The 23,287-nt window shown below is 41.7% G+C and overlaps 1 protein-coding gene and 1 long non-coding RNA gene across 7 annotated transcripts in view; one reads left to right on the top strand and one right to left on the bottom strand.

The window, feature by feature from the left end:
• LOC127492783 (uncharacterized) overlaps positions 1-20,994 on the bottom strand; it is a 576,898-nt gene extending 555,904 nt beyond the window's left edge. For 2 of the 4 annotated variants that reach the window (XR_011381942.1, XR_011381939.1), the window contains exon 1: positions 19,809-19,943. This is a non-coding gene — a long non-coding RNA (uncharacterized lncRNA). Of the gene's footprint in view, positions 1-19,808; positions 20,398-20,592 lie in introns of those variants that run through there. The other 2 variants (XR_011381941.1, XR_011381940.1) reach the window with 2 other exon arrangements.
• Positions 20,995-21,276: 282 nt separating this feature from the next.
• Positions 21,277-23,287, top strand: part of RIOK2 (RIO kinase 2) — a 57,105-nt gene continuing 55,094 nt past the window's right edge. For all 3 annotated transcript variants that reach the window (XM_070056484.1, XM_051853609.2, XM_002713932.5), the window contains exon 1: positions 21,277-21,431. In XM_070056484.1, coding sequence (XP_069912585.1) covers positions 21,366-21,431 — 66 coding nt within the window. In that variant the 5' untranslated portion in view covers positions 21,277-21,365. The remainder of the gene's footprint in view (positions 21,432-23,287) is intronic.

The following is a 23,287-nucleotide window of genomic DNA, read 5'->3' as shown; positions in this document are numbered from 1 at the left end:
ACCAGGATATCAGAGTCAAGTGGAACAAAGACATGATCTCCATAAAGAGTCCATCATAAAAGGGCAATATATTAGAAGACAACATGACTGGCAGGTATGATGTGTCAAAAGAACTCAGTACCCTCTTCTTGCCCACCACCTGTCACTTCTCACACCTCTGTCCCAGGTCTGAAAGACCTCTACTTACTTGGCTGAAAGCTAGTATGTTCTAATCCTCCATACACCTTTTTATTTTGTATTATGTAAATATTTGTGCATACACAGAACAGAACAGTATAACATAGTATTGGCATTGTGTCATTTTTTAAGATTTATTTTTATCTATTTGAAAGACAGAATTATAAAGAGAGGTAGATACAGAGAGAGAAAAAGGTCTTCAACCTGCTGCTTTACTCCCCAAATGGCCACAGCGGCCAGAGCTCAGCCAATCCAAAATCAGGAGCCAGGAGCTTCTTTCAGGTCTCCCACGTGGGTACAGGAGCCCAAGGACTTGGACCATCTTTCACTGATTTCCCAGACCATAACAGAGAGCTGGATTGGAAGAGGAGCAGCCGGGACTCAAGCTGGTGCCCAGATGCAATGCCAGCATTTCAGGTCGGCTTTAACACACTACACCACAGCACCAGCCCCGGCATTGTCATTTTTTAAATTCATCTATGTTACTGGTTTTGCTAGGGTTTCTAAAAGCAAATCCCAGACAATATATTATTTTACCAATCAATAGTTCAGTTTCTGTCTATATATTTACCGATAAAGATAACTGGCCTGGATGAACTGAGTTTGATCAACCTGAGAAGTGAGCAACAATGGAAAGAGGAAGAGGATATGGAAGGGACCAGAGCAGACAACTCATATCCAGACAAGAAGAAAAGCAAGTCCCCCATGGCTCCAAGAAGTGAGCCAAGCACTGCACACCAAAAATGATAAAGTCCTGAGCTGCAGATACAGATAACAACAGTTAAGGCAGAAGTGAGATGGCATCACATAGAGGCTAGTATCCTCATCAGGGGTGTTAGTAAGTCTCAGTGCTCTTGCTGACTCAATTTGATAGCTACCTTGAAAGATACGATAGGGATTCTGGCACTCCAGAGAAGAGAAAGAAATTTCAAGAAGAATGGGAAATAGCACCCATGCCTCAGAGTTTACATTTCTTGCCTGGAAACTGAAGTAATAAAACCTGGCACAGGGGGTCAGGACAGCAGGTTAAGTCACCACCTGCAACATCAGCATCCCATATCAGAGTTTAGTTTGAGTCCTGCTAACTCCACTTCCCATCCAGCCCCCTGATAAATGTACCTGGGAATGCAGCAGAAGATGGCCCAAGTTCTTGGGCTCCAGCCACCTATGTGGGAGACCCGGATGGAGCTCCTGGCTCCCAGCTTTGGCCTGGCCCAGACTTGGCTGTTGCAGTTACTTGGGGAGTAAACCAGCATACGGGAGATTCTCTCTCTCTCTCTCTCTCTTTCAAAAAAAAAAACTAAATATTTTTAATTCATTAACTAATTAAAAACCTGGCATAGAACCAAGGCTTCCAGGTCAACAGTAGACAATGCTTGAGAATGCAGTAGGCCCAGTGAAGGAAGTCAAAGATAATGCACCTTAATATATAATCACATTACATACTGATCTACGCTGGCTGTCCTGCCTATTCCCTCCTGAATGGGGAGGGATCCAAGAACCTTAGAGCCACATGCCCAGTAACTGTGATACTACTACAGCAAAACACAGGCAAGATGTTAAGATTTCACCTGTGTACTCATGGGAAAGATTTAAAACCTCTGGTTTAAATCAAAGCTGTTCAACCTATAAATATATATTCCAAATGAAAGAACATGTGCCTTTACTGCTCTTCCATCCAGGTTTCAAAAACACTTTGAGTAGCAATGACTTGAACAGCCCTTGTCTTGACTGTCGGGGAACAGTTTTTCTTGTTGTTTTTGTTGTTTTTTCCTTAATGGAGAATGGGACTAGGAATGGGAGAGGGAAGAGGAGGTGGGGTAGGAGTGGGGGTGACAGTGCGGGTATGATGGGAAGAATCACTATATTCCTAAAGTTGTACTTATGAAATTTATACTCATTAAATAAGTGGTTTCTTTGGGAAAAAAGCAAAAACAAAATATATATAGTATAAGTTATTTAATAATTCATTGGTCTAAATATAGGACAGAGTCTAGTCTGTTCAAGGAGACATATATGAGGTTTGGAACTGCATTTGAACAAGTATGTGTAAATTAAAATACTGAGCATGAGGAATTTACAGTTGTCTTATAAGTCTCAGGAAGTGAAAATATCTTGTAAATTTTAGATTCATTTATTCAGAGAATAAAATAGACTGGCTTTCTTTTCTCTGTGCTACTTCCGTTCTCTTTAATTTTAATAATCTTAAAATAAGTATGTTTTTAATATTTATTATCGTTTCCTAACTGCAAAAGTAATGAACATACATTGTATAGACTTTTTAAAATGTATAAAAGGTCAAAGAAATTTTAATACCACAACCAAAAGATGATAACTCATGTTAAAATTTTGGTGTATTATCTTCCATATACATACATATGTATTATTTTATGAAACTATAAAAGTATTATAGAAATGCTTATGCAATTTTTAATGTAAATAATTCCTTTTCATGTCTTTAAGTATTTTCCAAGAACTTTTAAATAAATATGTATGTGCTTTTTGGATACCAGAGGAATATAAAACAGAAATAAATATTGACATTCCTAGCATAATATTAGCTTCAATCTGATTTTTATCATTATGAAAAAGCAAAATAATCCATATTATTCTGAAAATTAAAATAAATTGAAACATGAGACCTGAATTTAAATTTATGTTCAAATGGATCAAGAACTCTAACATTCAGATTTTTCAACCAAACAATATAATATTCTGAAATTATGATGGGAAAAACATATTGTTACAGATTTATTATGTTTTATTTATTTGAGAGACAGAGAGAGGGTGGGCAGAAAACAAAGGGAGCTCCCATTGGCTGACTCATTCCCCAAGGGCCCAAAATGGGCCCTGTTGGAATAGGAAGCAGTGAGTCAGAATTTGATCCAGGTGTCCCACACGGGGGCAAGAACTCCATCTCTTGAATCACCACTACTGCCTCTTGTGGTTTGCATTAGCAGGAAACTGGAAACAGGAGCAGAGCTTGGACTCTAAACCAAGAATTCCAATATGGAACATGGCATCAAAACCCCACCCCGAGCAAACTGTTGAAATCTTTACTTAATGTATGCTAAACTGATCTTCTGTATATAAAGAGAATCGAAAATGAATCTTGATGTGAATGGAAGGGGAGAGGGAGTGGGAAAGGGGAGGGTTGCGGGTGGGAGGGACGTTATGGGGGGGAAGCCATTGTAATCCACAAGCCGTACTTTGGAAATTTATATTCATTAAATAAAAGTTAAAAAAAAAAAACCTACCCCACAGGTTTTAAAATTAAGGATTCAATTTATGATTATAAAGTCTGTTCCTTTTAAATAAGAAAAAGAAATAAATAAACCACTTCTTTATGAGGGAGGAGGATCATAATTTACCCAAAAGACAAAAAGGGAAATAAAAAAGCATGTAATTATGGAAGTGTTAAAGTAAAACGTGAAGCTTCTTTAATCTTCCAGTCTTAACATTTTACATAATTACAAAACATTTATCAAAATTAAGAAATTTCAACTGGTACAACACCAAAGTTACACCAGTTAACCAAAGTTCAAATTTCACCAGTCTTTCCAGTAATTTTCTGGTTTCAGTTCCAGGATCCAAACAAGGATACCACATTGTACCAGTCTTGATGTTTCCTTTTTCTCCTCCAATCTCTGAGAGCTCCTCCTGTTCATGCACAACTTAGCTGAACTCATTATTCTGATCATTAGTGCATATGAATGTGTTCCTTAAAATCTTTCATAAACAAATCACATCCTCTAAGATTAGAGCTAATTTTACTTCTTCCTTTCCGATTAATGACTTGCATTTCTTTTCCTTCTTTAATTATCCTTCCTTGTTCCTTCAGTACAATTTTTTTAAAGATTTATTTATTCATTTGAAAGGCAGAGTCACAGAGACAGAAAGGTCTTCCATCTGCTGGTTCACTCCCAAAATGCCTGCAACAGCCAGAGCTCAGCCAATCCGAAGCCAGAATCCGGGAGCTTTTTCTGGGTCTCCCACATGGGTGCAGAGCCCAAGAACTGGCCCATCTTCCACTGCTTTCCCAGGCCATAGCAGAGAGCTGGATCACAAGTGGAGCTGCCAGGACTCGAACTGATGCCCATATGGGATGCCGGCACTGCAGGCGGCAGCTTTACTCACTATGCCACAGCACCAGCCCCAGTAAAACACTCAGTAGAAGCTGTTAGAGTGGACATTCTTTATCTTGTTCAATCTTAGGGCTAAAACTACATCTTTCACCATGAAGTAAGATGTTTGTATTGGGTTTTTCATCAGTGTTCTGTTTCAGGTTGACAAAGTTCCTTTGTACTCAACTGTTTTATTATGAAAGGTGTTGTATTTTTTCTTTTCACTTTACGAAATTTTTAATTTTTTAAATTTATTTCCATCTACTTGAAAGACAGAAAGACAGAGAAACAGAGAGGAAGAGAAAAACATTTTCTATCCTCTGGTTCACCTGCCAAATGTTTGCAACAACAAGTACTTGGCCAGGTCAAAGTTAGTATCACAGGTGGGTTGCAAGAGCCCAAGCACTTGAGACATCATCCACTGCCTCCCAGGATGTATTAGCAGGAAGCCTAGTTGGAAGTGGAGGAGTTAGGACCTGAATCGGTACTCCACAGAAAGCAGCAAATGAACATCCAGCACCACACTGGCCTCCTGATGTTTTTCAAATGCTTTTACTCCATCTCTTAATACAAACATGTGGTTTTGATGCTTTATTCTATTAATATGATCTGCTATGTTGACTAGTGTTTGTATACTGAAACAATGTTGCATTCCTAGGATAAACTCCAATCGGTCATAGTGTATAATCTTTTTCATATGTTGCTGAATTCAGTTAGCTGATATTTGTTAAAAATTTTTAGCTATAGCAAACTATAGTTGTCTTATTTTATCTTTGTCTGATTTTGGCATCAGAGTACATAGAATAAAAGTTTGGCATAGGATACACAGAATAAAGTTCTTGTAAAGAACCATGTTTAAAAAGTTTTAGATGCCATTTAGCATTCATATTTTGAGTGGAATAAAGGGTAATTATGGAAAGGATTTGCAAGCAACTGTTGGCCCTGGTGCAATAAGTAGTAGTAGATTTATCCAACACTATAAACAACGACAAAACTGAACAAAATACAGTATTGATTTTATAAATTGGATAACTAGTCTAATTTCCCAAAAGAGAAACACATCCAAAGTATTTGTGAAGAGAAATTCCATGAAGAGAGCTGTCCTGTAATTCCAACCCACTTTAAGGGTTAGAAAGACACACACATAGCACACACACACACACACACACACACACTGGAGAACCTCTCACATATTCCCTGTAGTTGGGGGACATTGTCATCTGTTGCATGACACCTTCATTAGAAAAAGCACATTATAGCAGCAGGTAGAAAAGGCTGTATCCAGGAAGTAAATGCACTGCCCCCAATGACTGATCAAAATGTGTGTCTTGAAGACAAAATATGGAACCCATGATAGAGATGTTGGCCCGGGATCATTCAACCAGGATCCTGTGGAAAAGGAATCCAAGCACCCTGTTGTGCTCTGTCAATAGGAGCATTTGAAGGATGCTAGAGGAAAGGAATACATCCTGTACACATCCTGCTTCTATCAGTATCACTCAGCAGTGACACTTGACTCTGGCAGAAACAGTTGATCCTACAGCAGCAATAGGTTGCAGTTTGTACTCCCCAAACCACCTTCCCTGTGGGCCTCAGAGATACCAGTATCAGATAGACAGTGCCCATCCCTGACCCCAAGTTCTCAGCCTAGTCCCATACTCCTGAAGTACCAGTACTAACCAGACAATGATTCCTTCTGAGTAGTCTGAGTCCCTCCAATCTTCTACAAAGTAAAAACATCAACCCATCTCTTACCCTTTCTACCCTCAGACTTAAAGAGAATACCTATGCTCAATCCTTGTTAATAATTTTATATAAAATTCTTTGCTAAAATAATCGGTATGATTTCAGTCTCCTGACTAGACATTGTAAATCTTGCTGTCCTCAGGAGAACCTAATATATAACTTAAAATGTGACATTGTAGAAGGCATCCTGAAGCCTGTGCCCAACAGATGGTTACCATAAAGACACTAGCCTAGCATGGTACCAAGTGTGTCCAAACAGGCTTTAAACTCACTGACTCATAAACAGACAAATTTTCTTAACTCCTTTGAGGCTTCCCCAATCTCTGGAACTCACAATGATCTCAATGAAACCACCTATTTCTGACTTTCACCATGCCCTTCCAGCCAGGTCTTTGACTTAAGACTTTTAGAACTAAAATAATTTCCTGGCCCTAAATCCCCTAAATATTCAGGGCTACCTTTAAAGTTCTCTAAATGAGTCTCTTCAAGGTCCTATCACTTAACTTGAAGTAGAGCTGAGCACCACTCTTCTCTCCAAAGGAAAGGCAGGAGGGAAAAATACCCTAAAATACTGATATGTCTCTCCCAAGAAATTCTCAACATAGGCCTCTACCTGTGAATATCCTGTCTCTTGCATTGTATGGAGGTGGATGGTGAGTTAATGAGAGCAGAACTGAGTTTTGGAAGCTGCTTTGCCAACCTTGCACAGATGGCCTAATGTGTAAGTTTAAGTCATAGACACCTAGGGGATAACTTTTTACTTAAAATCCTACCTCTATTAGTTAGGGGGTGAACTAATCTGGTATAACATGAGACCCTAAAATATAGTGGCTAAAACAAGGCAAAAGTTTATTGTTCTCTCAACTAACATTCAGAGGTAGGCTGGTAGAACAGAATGGAAAGATAGTCTGCTCTATGGGGTCACCCTATAACTAGAGTCCTTAATCTTGCTTTTAGACATCCCTGAGAGCATTGAAACTAGTTCACTAACACAATGATTAAGGTCCAGCCTGCATGAAAATGGAATAAAACAGGAGGATTCACCATACCTAATTTCTTTAAGGCAAGACCCAGAAGCAGAATTTATAATTCATACCCACTAACCATAAGGAAAAACTTGGATGTGTAACCACACTTAGCTCTGACAAGGTTGGAAAATGTAATCTGTAGCTCAGAGGTCATGAGAAAAAAGGAAAAAGGAAAGAATGGATATTGGGGATTATTAGCAGATTCTGCTAATTATCATTTATAAGTAAGTTCAAATCAAAAATGAATACTGAAAAAGTTTATCATGAAATACCACATCAAGAATATACTTCAGAGTCAGGCATAGTGCCTCAGCTAGTTAAGCTACTGCTTGGGATGCCTGCATCCATATCAGAGTCCAGTTCAAGTCCTGGCTCTTCTGCTTCTGATACAGCTTCCTGCTAACACATTTAACAGATAATGGCTCAAGTGCTTGGGCCCTGCCACCTCTGTGGGACACCTGGATAGAACTTCATGCTTCTGACTTCATCTTGGCACAGCCCCGCCACTAAAGCATTTGGGGGAGTGATCCAGCAGGTGGAAGATATCTGTGTGTGTGTGTGTGTGTGTGTGTGTGAGTGTGTCACCTGGGCCTTTCAAGAAGATGAAAATATAGTTTTAAAAATAACTCAAATATGCATAATGGTCTACCTTGACATTTACGAAACTAATATTGAAATCTACTTTCAATGATCTTAGTGGAAACAAAGGCAAAAAACAGATCCTTAAATAAGCCAATACCCTCAATAAAATACTTCCAAACTCTAAAAAAAAATACAAATGATATAATTTTCATTCCACCTTACTTTGTTTTATCCACCTATCTTAAGTTTCACAGTTAGGAAAATGTCCAGAGAAGGAATCATGAAGAGAAATCCAAGAGAGAGTTTCAGTTTATTCATAATCTGAATGACCCAGTGACTGCAAAGAGGCTAGGCACTGAAGTACCAGAACATGCCACCACCGATATTTATAGACGCAGTGAAAGCTCCAGCCCAGCAGATTAATTCTGGCTAAACTACACTGGGTGAGCTTTATTCCATAACGGTTTAGCACATGTTAGATATGTTTCAGGAAAACAAATCAGTTCAACATGAACTAATAGTCGGGCAGCAACCACAGATCAACTAATGCCAACCTCTTATTTCCTTGACGAGAACTCCCTGAGTAATAAATGAGCTGGAATATCAGAGTAATAGTGACTATGGTAACCCTAGTCACTGTTTGAAAAGCTAATTCCAATATTTCCAGATGTCCTCTGACTATGGGTGACAGCTTAACAAGTTGAGAATTCTAAGAGAACAAGTCTTATCCTTGGGAGACTTGTTTGAAAAAGTACACCTGCATTAATAAAAGTGGAGCCATTTGAAATGTCTTGAGAACAGCGATTTTCCAAAACTTTCATGAAAGAAACCACTATATGAACTTCCCAGTTCGTGTTGAACTTTCAAAAAGCATTTTGAGGTATTTATAAATTTACCTATGGAAAAGAATTTGCAGTATTTGGAGGTCTGGCATGGTTCCTGCCTTTCACTAAGCTTAACTAGAACCTATTTCCACAATTTGGATCTTAGGTAAAGCATATTTTTGGAGCATCACATACACTTAAGTACAAAATGAAAGCTTTTCCACAGATTATCCTTCATAATACGGTGTCAACTGATAAACACAAGTGACTAAATAACTACATTCTCCTATTTTCTGGTTTTATGTCAGCAGATATTTTTAAGTAGTCTTCAACTAATTAAACCACTATTCACATTTGAACACCTCATTTTTAATATTCTCTATTTACTTGGCCATTTCCTACTGAAAGTTTAATACCACATTTTATATAAAGTCTACTTTCATGAGAATTCCTTGTGAGCAAATAATGTTTTCGTGTTAAAGAGTTGTACATTAAGTCACGTGAAGGGAAGTATAGCAGAAATGTTTAAACAGTTTGGAAGTCAGGCAGTAGCTCAGACTAAAAAAAGCTGTTCTAACAGTGGCAGTTAAATACTCCAAAATCTGGAGAATATTTTTAAAACCAAGATTCATTATCCAAAAAAAATCATAAAACTATGAAAAATGCAATATATGTAAATATTTAAAATTCTGGTATTTGAAAGAGCAGCTTGGAATAGTGTATCAAGTGTTCTAATTTGAAACCAAGATAATTAAGCATACTATTTTAAGCTACTCAAAAATTTCTGCCAGAACAAGGGAATTAATTTCAATTCTCATAAACAACAATACAGCAACAACAACAACAACAAAACTAGCATAAAACTTAAGCAAGTAAATTCATTAATTAAAGAAAGGGAGGCCGGGCGCTGCAGCTCAATAGGCTAATCCTCCGCCTGCGGTGCCGGCACCCTGGGTTCTAATCCGGGTCGCTCCTCTTCCAGTACAGCTCTCTGCTGTGGCCAGGGAGTGCAGTGGAGGATGGCCCAGGTGCTTGGGCCCTGCACCCGCATGGGAGACTGGGAGAAGCACCTGGCTCCTGGCTTCAGATCAGCGTGGTGCGCCAGCCGCAGCAGCCATTGGGGGGTGAATCAACGGAAAAGGAAGACCTTTCTCTCTGTCTCTCTCTCTCACTGTCCACTCTGCCTGTCAAAAAATAAAAAAAGAAGAAAAAAAAAGAAAGAAAGAAAGAAAGGGAATGGAGTAGAAGACCAAAAATTTGACACAAGTTCTCAAAGTACATGAAAAGTAACCATCTCAAAACAGGCAAACTATTAAGATACTTCCTTAATTACTACCCTGTGCAGGTCTAGCAGGCAGGCAAATAGAATCTCAAAGCTTAGAAATACCCTAGAGGTTATGCCAAGTAATAGGCTACTGTCTCTTAGCTCCAAATCCAAAATTCTACACTGCTCTCTCTGATGCTAGGGCTGGGTCCTTGTAAACTACCTTTCTGATTGGTCAGCTGACTCTATGTTGAGCCCTGCCAAAAGAAGTTGAGAAGGTAATCAACTTGCTCCTTCTGCCTGCCTCCTGTTTCCCTCCTCCAGGCTTCCTATGTGAGTGCCATTTTTGCTGGCATCACCCTACAACACTTCTTTGCCCCAGCAGTAGCACAGCAGTTCCATGACATCAGCTCAACCTGGTTCGCTATTTTCCCAACACTTGTCAGGGAGCCTGATCATGTTATCTTGTCCCAGAGATATCAGCACCAATATGGCATGTTCCTCGGGTCTAGGGGAGCTCTGTTTTAATAACCTAAGTTTTAGTCATTTCCATCTCTTACTTGTGCTCCTCCAGTCCTAGTGATGGTAATCATGGTGGCTTAGTTTTCTCCTTTCCCTTTTTCCAGTTCTATATTTAATTCATGCCTAAATCATAATCCTTAATATTAAATTATCTGTTTAAATTGCTAATATGGTTTCTAATCCCTGACAGGACCCTGACTAATCACCTATCTAGTAATTCTCAAGGTGAATAAGTGGTGTTACCAACATCACTAAGAGTTTGGGAGGTTCAGTTTGAAAATGATTATCTAGTATTCTAGTTTTCTATTTACAAAATGAAAAACATTCATAAAACAAATCTTAACCAAATAGTCTTATTAATATGCTGTGGATATAATTTTTTTTTTTGACAGGCAGAGTGGACAGTGAGAGAGAGAGACAGAGAGAAAGATCTTCCTTTGCCGTTGGTTCACCCTCCAATGGCCGCCGCGGCCAGCGCTGCAGCCGGCGCACTGCGCTGATCCGATGGCAGGAGCCAGGAGCCAGGTGCTTTTCCTGGTCTCCCATGGGGTGCAGGGCCCAAGCACCTGGGCCATCCTCCACTGCACTCCCTGGCCACAGCAGAGGGCTGGCCTGGAAGAGGGGCAACCGGGACAGAATCCGGCGCCCCGACCGGGACTAGAACCCGGTGTGCCGGCGCCGCTAGGCGGAGGATTAGCCTAGTGAGCCGCGGCGCCGGCCTGCTGTGGATATAATTAACAAATCATAATTATATGTATTTATGGGTTACAATCTGATATTTTGATATGTGTATAGAATGATTAAATCAAGCCAATGAACAGATCCATCACCTTATTTATAATTTTTTAGTGACACTTGAAATTTATTTTCAAGTATTCATTTTGCAAACTCTAATCACCTTGTGCATTGATCACAAAACTTATTCATATAATGGAAATTTTGTACCCTTTGAACAACATCTACCCATATCCTCCCTTCTTCCCATCCCACAGCCTCTGATAACTGGCATTACACTCTCTACTTCTATGAGTTCAATATTTTTTAGATCCCACCTATAAGTGAGATTATGTGGTGCTTGCCTTTCTGGGCCTGGTTTATTTCACTTAGCATGTCTTCCAGGTTCACTCACAGTATCACAAATGGCAGGATTTCCTTCGATTTTAAGGCTGAATAATATGCCATTATATATGCTATGTTTTGGAGGTGTCCCCCAAAGGTTAGGTCAGTACTGAGGGGGTGGAACATTTAAGAGGTGGAGCCTAGTGCAAAGTAATAAGGTCATTGGATCCCAGTTAATTCCACTAGAATGGGTTGCCACAGAAGAAAAAGCCTGATTCCTGCATATCTCTGGCTTCATCTTCTAGCACATGACCTCTCTATGCACACTCATGCCACAGTGTCTTACTACATGACTCTCTGCACAACTCATTAAAGCTATCATGAGGCCCTCACCAGAGCCAAGTAGAAGCCAGTTCCACGCTCTTGAAAATTAGAACTATGAGATAAATGAATCTCTTTATTAAGTATCTACCCTCAGGTATTTTGTTATAGTAGCAGGAGAGACCAAGATAGTGTATGTACACCACATCCTCTCAACAGTCATCTGTTCATGAACATTTAGGTTGAGTCTATATCTTGACTATTGTGACACTGCTTCAATGAATATGACAGTGAAGGAAGACATCCATTGGACATAGTGATTTCAATTCCTTTGGATATATGCCTAGAAATGGGATTGCTGTACCATATAGTAATTGTATTTTTTTAATTTTTGAGGCACACCCATGCTGTTTTCCCTATGGCAACACTAATTTACATTCCCACCAACAGTGTGTAAGGGTCCCCTTTTCTTCATATCCTCACCAACGCTTGTTTTTTGTCATTTTTAAAAAATTTTATTTGAGACAAATAAAGTGAACTCCAATCCACTGGTTCACTCCCCAAATACCCACAACAGTCAACAGCCAGGGAAGCTGAAGGCAAGAGCTAGGAATCCAACCCATATCTCTTACATAGGTGGCAAGAATTCAACTGTTTGAGCCATCATCACTGCTTCCTAGGATCCACATTTGCAGGAAGCTGGATACAGAAGCCAGAGCTAGGAATCAAACTCATGTACTCTGATATGGGACACAGGCATCCTAGCCAGCATCTTAACTGCTACGCCAAATGCCTGCACCTTTTGTCTTTCCAATAATAATCAATGTAACTGTAATGAGGTGCTATCTTATGGTGGTTTGGATTAGCATTTCCCTGATGATTAGTGATGTAAAACATACTTCCATTTACCTTTGGGCCTTTGTATGTCTTCTTTTGAGAAATGTCTGTTAAGGTCCTCTGCCCATTTTTAAAAAATTTATTTGAAAGGCAAAGAGATTCAGAGATCATCTACCTCTGTTCACTCCTCAAATGTCTGCAATAGCTGGGGCAGGGCCAGACTGAAGTCAGAAGCCTAGAACTCAACCCACGTCTCTCATGTGGGTGGCAGAGACTCCAGTACTTGAGCCATCACCTGCTTCCTCCAAGGATGCACAGTAGCAGGAAGCTGGAATCAGAAGATTCCAAGCTGGAATCAGGACTCAAACCCAGGCACTCTTTCTTATATGGGAAACAGGGGTCCCAAACAGCATCTAAACCACTTTGCCAAACACCTGCCTCTCTTTGCCAAATTTTAAATCAAGTTGTTTATTTTCTTGCAATTGATTATAATCAACCCCTCATCAGATGTATTGTAAATATGCTCTCCCATTCTGTGGGTTTTCTCTTTATTTTGTTAGTTGTTTCCTTTGCTATTAAGAAGCTTTTTATTTGAATGCAATCCTATATGTCTAGCTTTGCTTCTGTTGCCTGTGTTTCAGAATCCTATCTAAAAAATAATTGCCCATATCAATGCTGTGGAGTTTTTCTGCTACCTTTTATTCTAGTAGTTTAACAATTTCAGATCTTATATTTAAACTTTAAATTGCTTAATTTTTAATACGGTGTGAGAAAAGAATCCAATTTCATTCTTCTGCATATGAATAAGCTGTTTTCCCAACAGCATTTATTGAAGAGCCTGTCTTTTCTCTGTTACAGGTACTTGGAAGTTTTGTCAAAAATCAATTGACCATAACTATATGGATTGATGTCTGGGTTTTCTAGCTGGTTCTATTGATCAACTTGTCTGTTTCATGCCAATGTCATGCTGTTTTGGTTATAGTAACTTTACATTTTGAAATCAAGGAGTGTGATGCCTGCAGCATTTTTCTCTTTTCCTCAAGATTATTTTGGCTATTTGGTTTTTTATTTTATTGGTTCCTACAGACACACAGAAGAGTTTCAACCAAAGAATGACTGTGGCAAGGCCTGAGATGTGGACTTAACAAAAGGTTCAGAAACACTAATTCAAGTCCAATCCCCCCCAAAATATAAATATCCTAGTATCCGTTAGATGAATAAGCTCTTTGAGGAAAGGAACCGAGTTGTGTCAACCAATATACATTGTGTGGGAAACACTCAAAATAAAAACTTGCATGAAAGAGAGAAATTATGAGTTTACCAAAAGGTCAAAAATCTCATTAGTGATATAATTAAGCCAATTCTATAGCCCTCAGAGGCCTAAACCTGCCTATCCAATTTTGAACGGAAAGGTCCCATTATGGGCCGGCACTGTGGCTCACTTTGTTAATCCTCCACCTGTGGCACCGGCATCCCATATGGGTGCCGAGTTCTAGTCCCGGTTGCTCCTCTTCCAGTCCAGCTCTCTACTGTGGCCCATAAGGGCAGTGGAGTATGGCCCAAGTGCTTGGGCCCCTGCACCCACATGGGAGACCAGGAGGAAGCACCTGGCTCCTGGCTTCAGATCGGCATAGCTCCGGCCATAATGGCTATTTGGGGGGTGAACCAACAAAAGGAAGACCTTTCTCTCTATCATTCTCTCTCTCTCACTGTCTATAATTCTACCTGTCAAATTAAAAAAAAAAAAAAGTCCCACTATTACTAGGCTGGGGTCCCAGAAAAACAGCGGTGAAGGTTGACTTCCCCAGGAAGCAGATTCTGTACCAGAGAGTGACATGTAAGAGTATTTATACAGAATTCTTATGATGAACACGTGGAGAAAAACGGGGAAAAGCAGTATTAAGCAAAAGAAGAGGTTGAATGATTATGCAGTATCAAAAGAGGCCTCAGCTGATTATACAGGGAGTTCTGAAATTCAGATGAATCCTTCAGAGTTTTGCTGAGTTCTGACATATTAAGCCTTTAGACGTGTTAGTCATTGGTTTTGAGCAAACCCAATGATTAAGTGTGAATTTAGATGAGTTGGTTCCATTCATCAGAGGTAGTCCAAGTGCAAGCTGTGTTGTCAGGAACAATTATGTTATAGTCATGTGCCATATATTGACATTTTAGTCAATGATGGACTGCTTATATGACTGTGGTCCCATAAGATTATAAAGGAGCTGAAAAATACCTTTCACCCAGTGAATGCATAGCTGAAGAGGCAAAATTAAATGGAACTACAGGAAAAGAACCCCAAGAATATGCACAGGGAAGGTTTAGCATAAGCTTTTGCAGAACTCAAGTAGTTCTTTTGAAAGTTTGAAAACAGGGCAGGCACTATGGTGGGGTGGGTTAAGCCCCCACTAGGGACACCCACATCCCATATCAGAGTCAGGAATCAACTATGGTGGGGTGGGTTAAGCCCCCACTAGGGACACCCACATCCCATAACAGAGTCAGGAATCAAGTACTGCCTCTGCTTGCAATCCTGCCTCCTGTTAATACACTCCTGGAAGCAACATAGGATGGCTCACACACTTGTGCCTGCTACCCATGTGGGAGAGCAGAATAGAGTTTGCGGCTTCTGGCTTCGACCTAGCTGAGCCCTGACTGTTGAGGGAATTGGGGTAGTAAGTTAATGAAAGATGTACTCATATTCTCTCTCTCCCTTCCTCATTCTACCCTTCAAATAACTTTAAAAATTTTTCAAACTTTTTTAAGTTTGAAAACATGGGCCCTTACACCACAAAATTTTCATTAATAGAATGTTCATGGGCATTACCTGCTTCTAAGTCTCTGATGAAAAAAGACAAATCAAGCAAACCACCATGGACTTATTTCTGAAAAGAGTGACACGCCCTTAACAGAAGCCTCAGGCAGTTCCTTCAGCAGGTATCCAGAGGCACTTATCATAGGAGATGAGAGCTGTTCCCTGAACACCTTCCAGTGGGACAAGATGTGCAGCTGGAAGGCAGTATGGTGAGCCCAATCTTGTGTAGATTTAGGCTAATACATATGTTTGTGTCTTCGTTTTTAACAAAAAGGTTTAAAAAGTAAAAATTTTAAATGGAAAAAAAATGATAGAATAAGGATATAAAAAAAGAAAATATTTTGGTATAGTTGTACAATATGTGTTTTAAGGTGTTATTGCAAAAGAGTAAAAAAGTTTTTAAAAGTTTAAATAGTTTATTATTGAAGAAAATGTTTTGATGTTAATGCAGCCTAATTGTTCAGTGTTTATAAAATCTATTGTAGCATACAGTAACTAGGCATTCACATCCGCTCAGCACTCACTCATTGCCTCACCCAGAGCTACTTCCAATCCTGAGTTTCATCCACAGTAAGTGCCCAACACAGGTGTTATCACTTTTTATCTGTAATATTTTTACCATACTTTTTCCATGTCTTTGATGTGCAGATACTTACCACTGTGATACAACTGCCCACAGCATTCATGGCAGTATGTGCTCTACAGGTCTGCAGCCAGGGAGCAACAGGCTATGCCATCTAGCTGAAGTGTGAGGTAGGCTTTATCACATAGATTTATGCAAATAGACTCACAACCCATTATTAAGCAATGCATGACTGTACTTAAAGCTGTGTTTCCTTTTACACTGGGAGGTGGGTTGAAACTGAGAGCAATTTCTTATACTCACAGGTCCTGGAAGGGACTATGTGGGAGGAGTTCCAAGGGAGCAGGCTCAAACAAGCAGGTTAAGAGTCATGGACAAGTGCCTTTATTGGGGTAATAGTGGAGTACACAGCAAAAGATGGCAGATCTCACTGGGTGTTTTGAATGTCTTTAGGCTACGGGGAAGAGAGGAAAGGAGAATTTGTGGAAGGGAACAGCCTTATCACACTGGTGCATCTAGTTGCCTGGGCAGAGTGCTCACGGACTGTTAATGGGGATGTTGAGGCATCAGACAGATACGAAACTTTTTAAATTTACAACACTGGCTGGAAGTTAAGCACTTTCTGCTGGTAGCATTCCCAGAGGCTTGGGGAATAATCCCTTCATTCCTAAAGAGGGCTACCTAGGTGATATACATCACAGTATCCACCACTGTCCAACCCTTATGCTATTTGGATCCACTTCTTTAAGTTCTGGAAGCAACTCCTTCAAGATTCCAGTGAGCATCCATTCATGGGGAATCTTGGGGGAGGAATGTAAATACAACAAGCTGTAACCCACACTGCAACTGGGTTTGTGCTGTGATTGATACTCATTATTATCTTTACATACTTTCCATACTTTCCATTCTAGAGTCCTATCACCCACTGCTGGTGTGCCTGCTATCATCCATGGTTTGTCTGGTTGCGTAATTCAGATCTTTTTCATCCCAAGGTGTCCATGCCCCCTCCTGCCATATCTTCTTGAAACAAGTAGTCTGAAGAACAAATGGCAGCCACCGCTTATTGTTCAACTGCATTCTGGCTGGCTCCCTTGGTGGGAGCATTCCTTTGAAAACCAATACTTCTTTTTTTTCTTTTTTTTAAGGCTTATTTATTTAATTTTAGATATATTTTATTTATTTAAAAGTGTTACAGAGAGAGGTAGATACAGAGAGAGAAAGGTCTTCCATCTACTGGTTCACTCCCCAAATGGCTACAATAGTCAGAGCTGAGCTAATCTGAAGCCAAGAGCTTTTTCCGGGTCTCCCATGTGGGTTCAGGGGCCCAAGGACTTGGCCATCCTCTGCTGCTTTCCCAGGTGCATTAGCAGGGAGCTAGATCAGAAGTGGAGCAGCCAGGACTCAAATCGGTGCCCAAATGGAATGCAGGTGCTGCAGACCAGGGCTTTAACCTGATGCGCCACAGCACCAGCTCTAGGTTTATTTGTTTATTAGAAAGAGTTACAGAGGGAGTAAGAGTTACAGGGAAAGACAGGGAGAGACAAAAAGAGAGCAAGTGTACTTCCATTCGCTGGTTCATTCTCCAGATGGCCTCAATGGCCAGGGATGGGCTAGGCCGAAGCTAGGAGCCAGAAGCTTCACCCATGTCTCCCCCTTGAGTGCAGAGGCCCAACTTCCACTGCTTTCCCAGATGAATTAGCTGGGAGCTGGATCAGAAGTGGAGCAGCAAGGACTTGAACTAGCACCCTTATGGGATGCTGGTATCACAGGCAACAGCTTCACCCACTACTCCACAATGCGGGCCCCTGAAAACCAACACTTTTAAACCCTGAGAGCCCACATTTGGACCCCCAAGTGAATCACTGACAATGACAGTATCTGGAGCCAACACTTGATTTCCAACTCTTGATTCCAGACCCAAGTATTCTTCCTGTTGGGGGCCACAAATAAGTTATTGTTCTCTTGGTGAACAGCAACCCAAAGTCACAAGGTACTTCTTTAAGTTGGTATTTCAGCAGTGACTTAACAGGTATGTCCTTCAACAGACTCTCCCATCATCCTGTCATACAGCTTCTGAGTAGCCCCATCAGAATGGAAAAGTAAACATATGCCCATATATATCTATTAATATCAATATGAATCTCTAGCTTTGGCCAATGTACGGTAGAAAGAGTCCAAGGTGGTCAATTTGACACCAAGTAACTGTTTAGTCTCCTTAAGAGATGGCATCATACTGGGAATTCAACATAACTGTCTGCTGAAGGCAGACTGGACATTCAGGAGCTTCAGTTCTACCTTTGGTAAGTTGGAATCCATATGGTCAGACCCATGCATAGCCTTGTCCATCCTTGATATACCACTAATTCATCTGTGTACCAATTTACCTTCACTGGGGCAGTGGACTGCAATGACAAAGACTGCCTCTGACAACCAGACAAGGTTTTAGTTTATCTTGTTTATTATTTAGTTTATCAGTGCCTTTTCTGTGATAGATGCTTTTGGGTAGGTGTTACTACACAGAACATTTCTTGTTCACTCCCATAAACAGCTTTATGCCTATCTCCAATTTCCTCAATCTGTCTATTTTTTTCATTCCACATCTCTAACCATTCAGTCAAGATATTCACCCTATCCTAAACCCATGTATATTTTAAACTTGAGCTATTTCTCTTGATATACAAAGCAGATGATCAAGTGTACCTTCCAAAGATCCACCCATTGGGAGGATATTCCCTTATCTTCCAAGGTTACACAAGTGGGACTACAGTTCAGCCACAGGTATCAAAGTAACCTGTCCATAAGCAAATGTGGATTTTCTTTAACTCATTGATCACAAGGGAGCCCCAGGGAGGTATAAACTTGGTCAACAGTAGCTCATGACACAGGAAAGTCCAGGCTACCTGTTCATGATGCTTGTTTGTGCCCTCTCATCTAATTTGTGCTTAGTTCTACATGTATCACTTTCATCTTATGACAGACTGCTGCTGAACCCCCCCCCCCCGCTTTATAACATGTGACAAAACCAGTCTGTGCAGCACAATTGTGAGCACACTATCACCTGACAGATCAATGTTAGGCAACCCATTTCCCAAGGAATCTAGTGTGCCAGGAGCTGTTTTTCAACAGTTATACGATAATTCTTGGTGTGTATTCCACTACACTCCAGAACTTCCAAGTCTGAATTATAAGTCCCTCACTGGAATACTCTGCAAATTCCACATATCTACATAATTCATACTGTGTGTTTCCTCACCACTGATATCCCTAACACACAAAAGTACAGCACACACAGCCTTTGTGTGGTAAAGTATTTCACAACTTTCATGAGTTTTAGCTAGTATGGTATCTTAATCATAAATACACAATTTTTCTTCCCTTTGAACTTAAACTTTTAACTCAGTCTCCTTGTTTAAATTTTGCCACAAATTGTAGAACTCATGTATATCATGACCAGAAAAAAGAGCGAGGGCAGCATTACAGGTGGAAATAGTGAGGAAGGTAATAAAGGGAGTTGCATGAAGAAAAAAAAGCTACTTGAAAGTAATGATACAGATTGTTAGAGAATGGATGCCATCCTAAGGAGTTTGAACTTTAATCTGTAGACAGCCAAGATCTCTGTAGTGTGTAAGGGACAGGGGTGTGCGTACATGCTAGAGAGTGAGTGAGTGATTGTAGTTGGAATCTGGAAGCAGTAAATAATGATATGATAAACTCTTTGCACCTAAGTCACATATACTCTAATCTTTTAATTCACTGCCATCCACCATTAAATTTAAGGCTTAGGATTGAGTGAGGAGCTAGCAAAAAGGCTGGCATATGCGTTTGATAAATGGTAGATGAAGACTATTGCACATTTTCTGTTTAAGTCATCACTTAAGCATGGAATACTAGAGTAGAATAGAATAACAAACTGAACTTTAATTACTTACCTTTACTCTTTGATGGTCTGATCATGAAGATTTCATTTAAAAAATTAATATTGAAAGTAAGAGGTTGCATTCAATGTGATTGATCCTACAGCACACTCTGATTCAGCAATTCTAGCCATATCTAGTCAGTTAGTAGTGGCTGTCCGAAGCAGTGCTGTGAAGTATGGATTGTGCTATAACAGTTTGGCAATGTCTGCTAAAGTGCTGAATTAGTTGACACCCAAATAGTGTTCACCACTCCATTGTTGCTTTAGAAGTTAGTCATTTGGTTCCTTTAAATCTTAGCATTTCTATGTGAAGTACAGAAAGAAAAAAGTCGTACAAATGGAGATGTTCACCAGTTGATCATGGTTAATCATGGACTGTTGCGTTCAAGTAAGCAGCAGCCAGAGACTGGAAAATAGTGGGGGTAAAGGGCCGTTCTTCCTTTTCCATTTCAACATTTCAGAACACCGAGTACCCAGTGGAAAGGGACGATCACAATCAGCTGCCTGCCTCCAGACAACAAGTTTGTTGTATAAGCTCTAGCTCTGGACGGAGCGGCGCACGCAGGACGGGACTTGAAGGGGCGGGAAATCAGCACATCAGTCTGTGGAAGCCAGAAAAAGATGGAGCCATGTAAACACCGAATTCCTAGGGCCCAGAGAGCGGTTAAACACCAGGGATTGGGAGTAAGTCAAGGCTGAGGTGGACCAGAATGCTCCGTAACAATACGTAGCATTCACCATTACGGGGTGAGTGTAGCAAGGTGTTAATCGTTCACAAGTTTAAAACAGTGCATGACCTTCGAGGACACACGTCACACACGTGTTGTTACGCTGGTCCTGATGTTGGAGGGAAGGGTAGAGTGCGCGTCCATTTGCCTGGGTGCAAAACTGCTTTCAATCCTGCTCCAGTCACCATTTCTGTAAGGCCCAGAGCCAGAGTAAAGCCCTCGAGCCTCCAAGTACTACTGGTACAGCTCCGCCCACAACCAAGCAAGCACCCACTTCCGGGCAAAATGCGCGCGGGAAAATGACGTCACAGCGCCCACACTCTCGGCTTAAACCCCCGCCCGGCAGGCGCATTCTTGAGGTAGTAAGCGAGCAAGCGCGAAAACGTTCTCCTGAGCCGCGCGATTTCGTGTCCCTAAGGGGTGCAGTTAGGAATTACAGTCGTCGTCTCTGGTCTCCCTCCAGTTCAGTCCAGCTCTCTTGTTGGGACTCGGGATAACATGAGTTCCTGCCGTAAAGTCACCACTCCGCTGAGGCGAAACACAGCCTCAAGGCAGCCAGTCCTGACAGGTGTGAAAAACAAAACGCCGAATTGTAGAGAGCATTTACACTCCACCAACTCAGTTCCACGCAAAATCGATGGCAAATAAAACGCCCCCTTGTTCCCCGCCCGGCGCTCCATCACACAGGCGACGCCTCACTCCAGCACGCCCCGGGGACCAGAGCGCCTTCTTTCCGCGACAAGGACCTGGAGCGCACGCCGGCGCATGCGCAGGCGACGCGCGGCCGTCACGCACGCGGGAGGCCGTGCGCTGCGCGCCGGGCTGGCTGTGGAGCCGCCGCCATGGGCAAGGTGAATGTGGCCAAGTTGCGCTACATGAGCCGGGATGACTTCAGGGTCCTGACAGCGGTAAGAAACGCTTCCCCTGTGACCTTCCCGACGGTGCGTTTTCAGATGGACAGAGCTGAGCCGGCGCGCCCCGCGCCTGCGGACGCGCCGACGCTGGGAACCGGGAAAAGAGCCCTGGAGAGTCGGATTTTTACAGGGCTTATGTGTGGCATTTGTCGTCCCCCAGCGAGCGCCAAGGCCCCGTCTCCTAGTCATTTTCCTTCCCTTCTGGTCTCTCCCCGAGCTGGAGAGACGCTCGCCTCGCCGTGGCCTGGTCTCTGCCTCGGGCTTCCGGCAGCCGGAAGGGTTTGAGTCCCGTCCCGAGGACACTCGGTGCCTCTGAGTGCATCCTCAGGTCCCAGTATTAACCTCAGATTCTCTCAGCACGTTTGCCGGGGCTTTTCATAGCGAACTGGACGGTATCAGGGAGTAAGGGCCGGGAAGATGGGAGAGGACGCGGGAATGCAAGGCTCTGGGCGTCCGGCGGAGGGTGCGGCGAGTGCTGTCGTTGAATTGTGTAGTCGGGGAAGACTCCCCGCGTGCGAGGGTCTCGTCTGTTTACGGTTGTGACCAAGGTCCACAGGACTTTCTTGTTTTGTTTTTGTTTAAGTTATTGTCTCTTGGTAGGCAGTAAATTAATATCCTGCGACGTGAAAAAAAAAAGAATGAGAAGTTAATAAGGAGCCTGCTCAGCTGTAGAAGTTGGGGGCAGTGACAAGAGCAAGACCCTAGGGTGGGAAATCCCTGAAGAAAGGAAAGACCGGCGTGACTGGGGCGGAGTGAGCTTAGATTGGAGACATACCTGGGAAAGTCGTTGCCAGATTGTGTACCATACAGCTTTTCAGGCTTGGTAAAGGTGGCAGGGGACGGGGAGCCACTGAACGTTTCTGGTCAAGGCACAGAGATCAGTGACGTTAACGAAGCCAGTACTTTTCTTTAGGACCCATTATGGTTTGATAAGGAGTGAGCCCCATGCTGAAGACTCTGTATGGTGTCATTATGTGATGGCACTCAAGCATGTCATATGAGTCACACTGGTTCTTGTACTATTTTTAAGGCTTTATGTTGGATTTTGGAAATGAGTCTTAAATAGCAATACCCAAGGATTAAACTATCAAAGACAAAAATCTATATGAAATTCGAAGACACTCTTCTTTCTCTCATACATCCTTCAGGTCAACTGGTCTTTGTGTAATTACCTACGATCACCTCTGAAAGCTCCCTTCTCTGCTTGCTCAGCACATTGATCCATTCCTTACTGCCTCTCACAGTCACGAGGAATAGTGTTAGATCCTGGAGAGACAGGGTCCAAGTGTGCAAGATGAATTAAGTTAAAGTGTGAAGTTTGGTGGGACATCAAAATGATGACAGATTTATCTTTCCAAACTTGGACTCTTAATATTCAAATTCTTTCTAAGGGGGCCAGCACTTAACCTAGTAAGGTTAAGCCTCCGCCTGCAGTGCCGTCATCCCTCATGAGTCCCAGCCACTCCACTTCCCATCCAGCTCCCTGCTAATGCATCTGGGAAAGCGGTGGAAGATGGCCCAAGTGCTTGGCCCCCTACACCCACATGGGAGACCCAGAAGAAGCTCCTGGCTTCAGATCAGCCCAGCTCCAGCTGTTGCAGCCATTTGGGGAGTGAACCAGCAGATGGAAGACCTCTCTCTCTCTCTCTCTCTCTCTGTAATTCTTCCCCTCAAATAAATAAATACATATTTGAAAAATTAAAAAATTCTCTCTGGAGCCCACCAAAGAATACTCCAGCCATTAAACATGACAGCCCAGTCTCAGTTGAATTTCACCACTGCCAACACCTTTTCTTACCCTCTTCTTCCCTTTAATTTCTTTGTCTCTTTATATATGATTTGTTGGCCCT

Source organism: Oryctolagus cuniculus, chromosome 14 (genome assembly GCF_964237555.1).
Source record: "Oryctolagus cuniculus chromosome 14, mOryCun1.1, whole genome shotgun sequence".
NCBI lineage: Eukaryota > Metazoa > Chordata > Mammalia > Lagomorpha > Leporidae > Oryctolagus > Oryctolagus cuniculus.
This window is presented reverse-complemented; position numbering and strand designations above follow the sequence as displayed.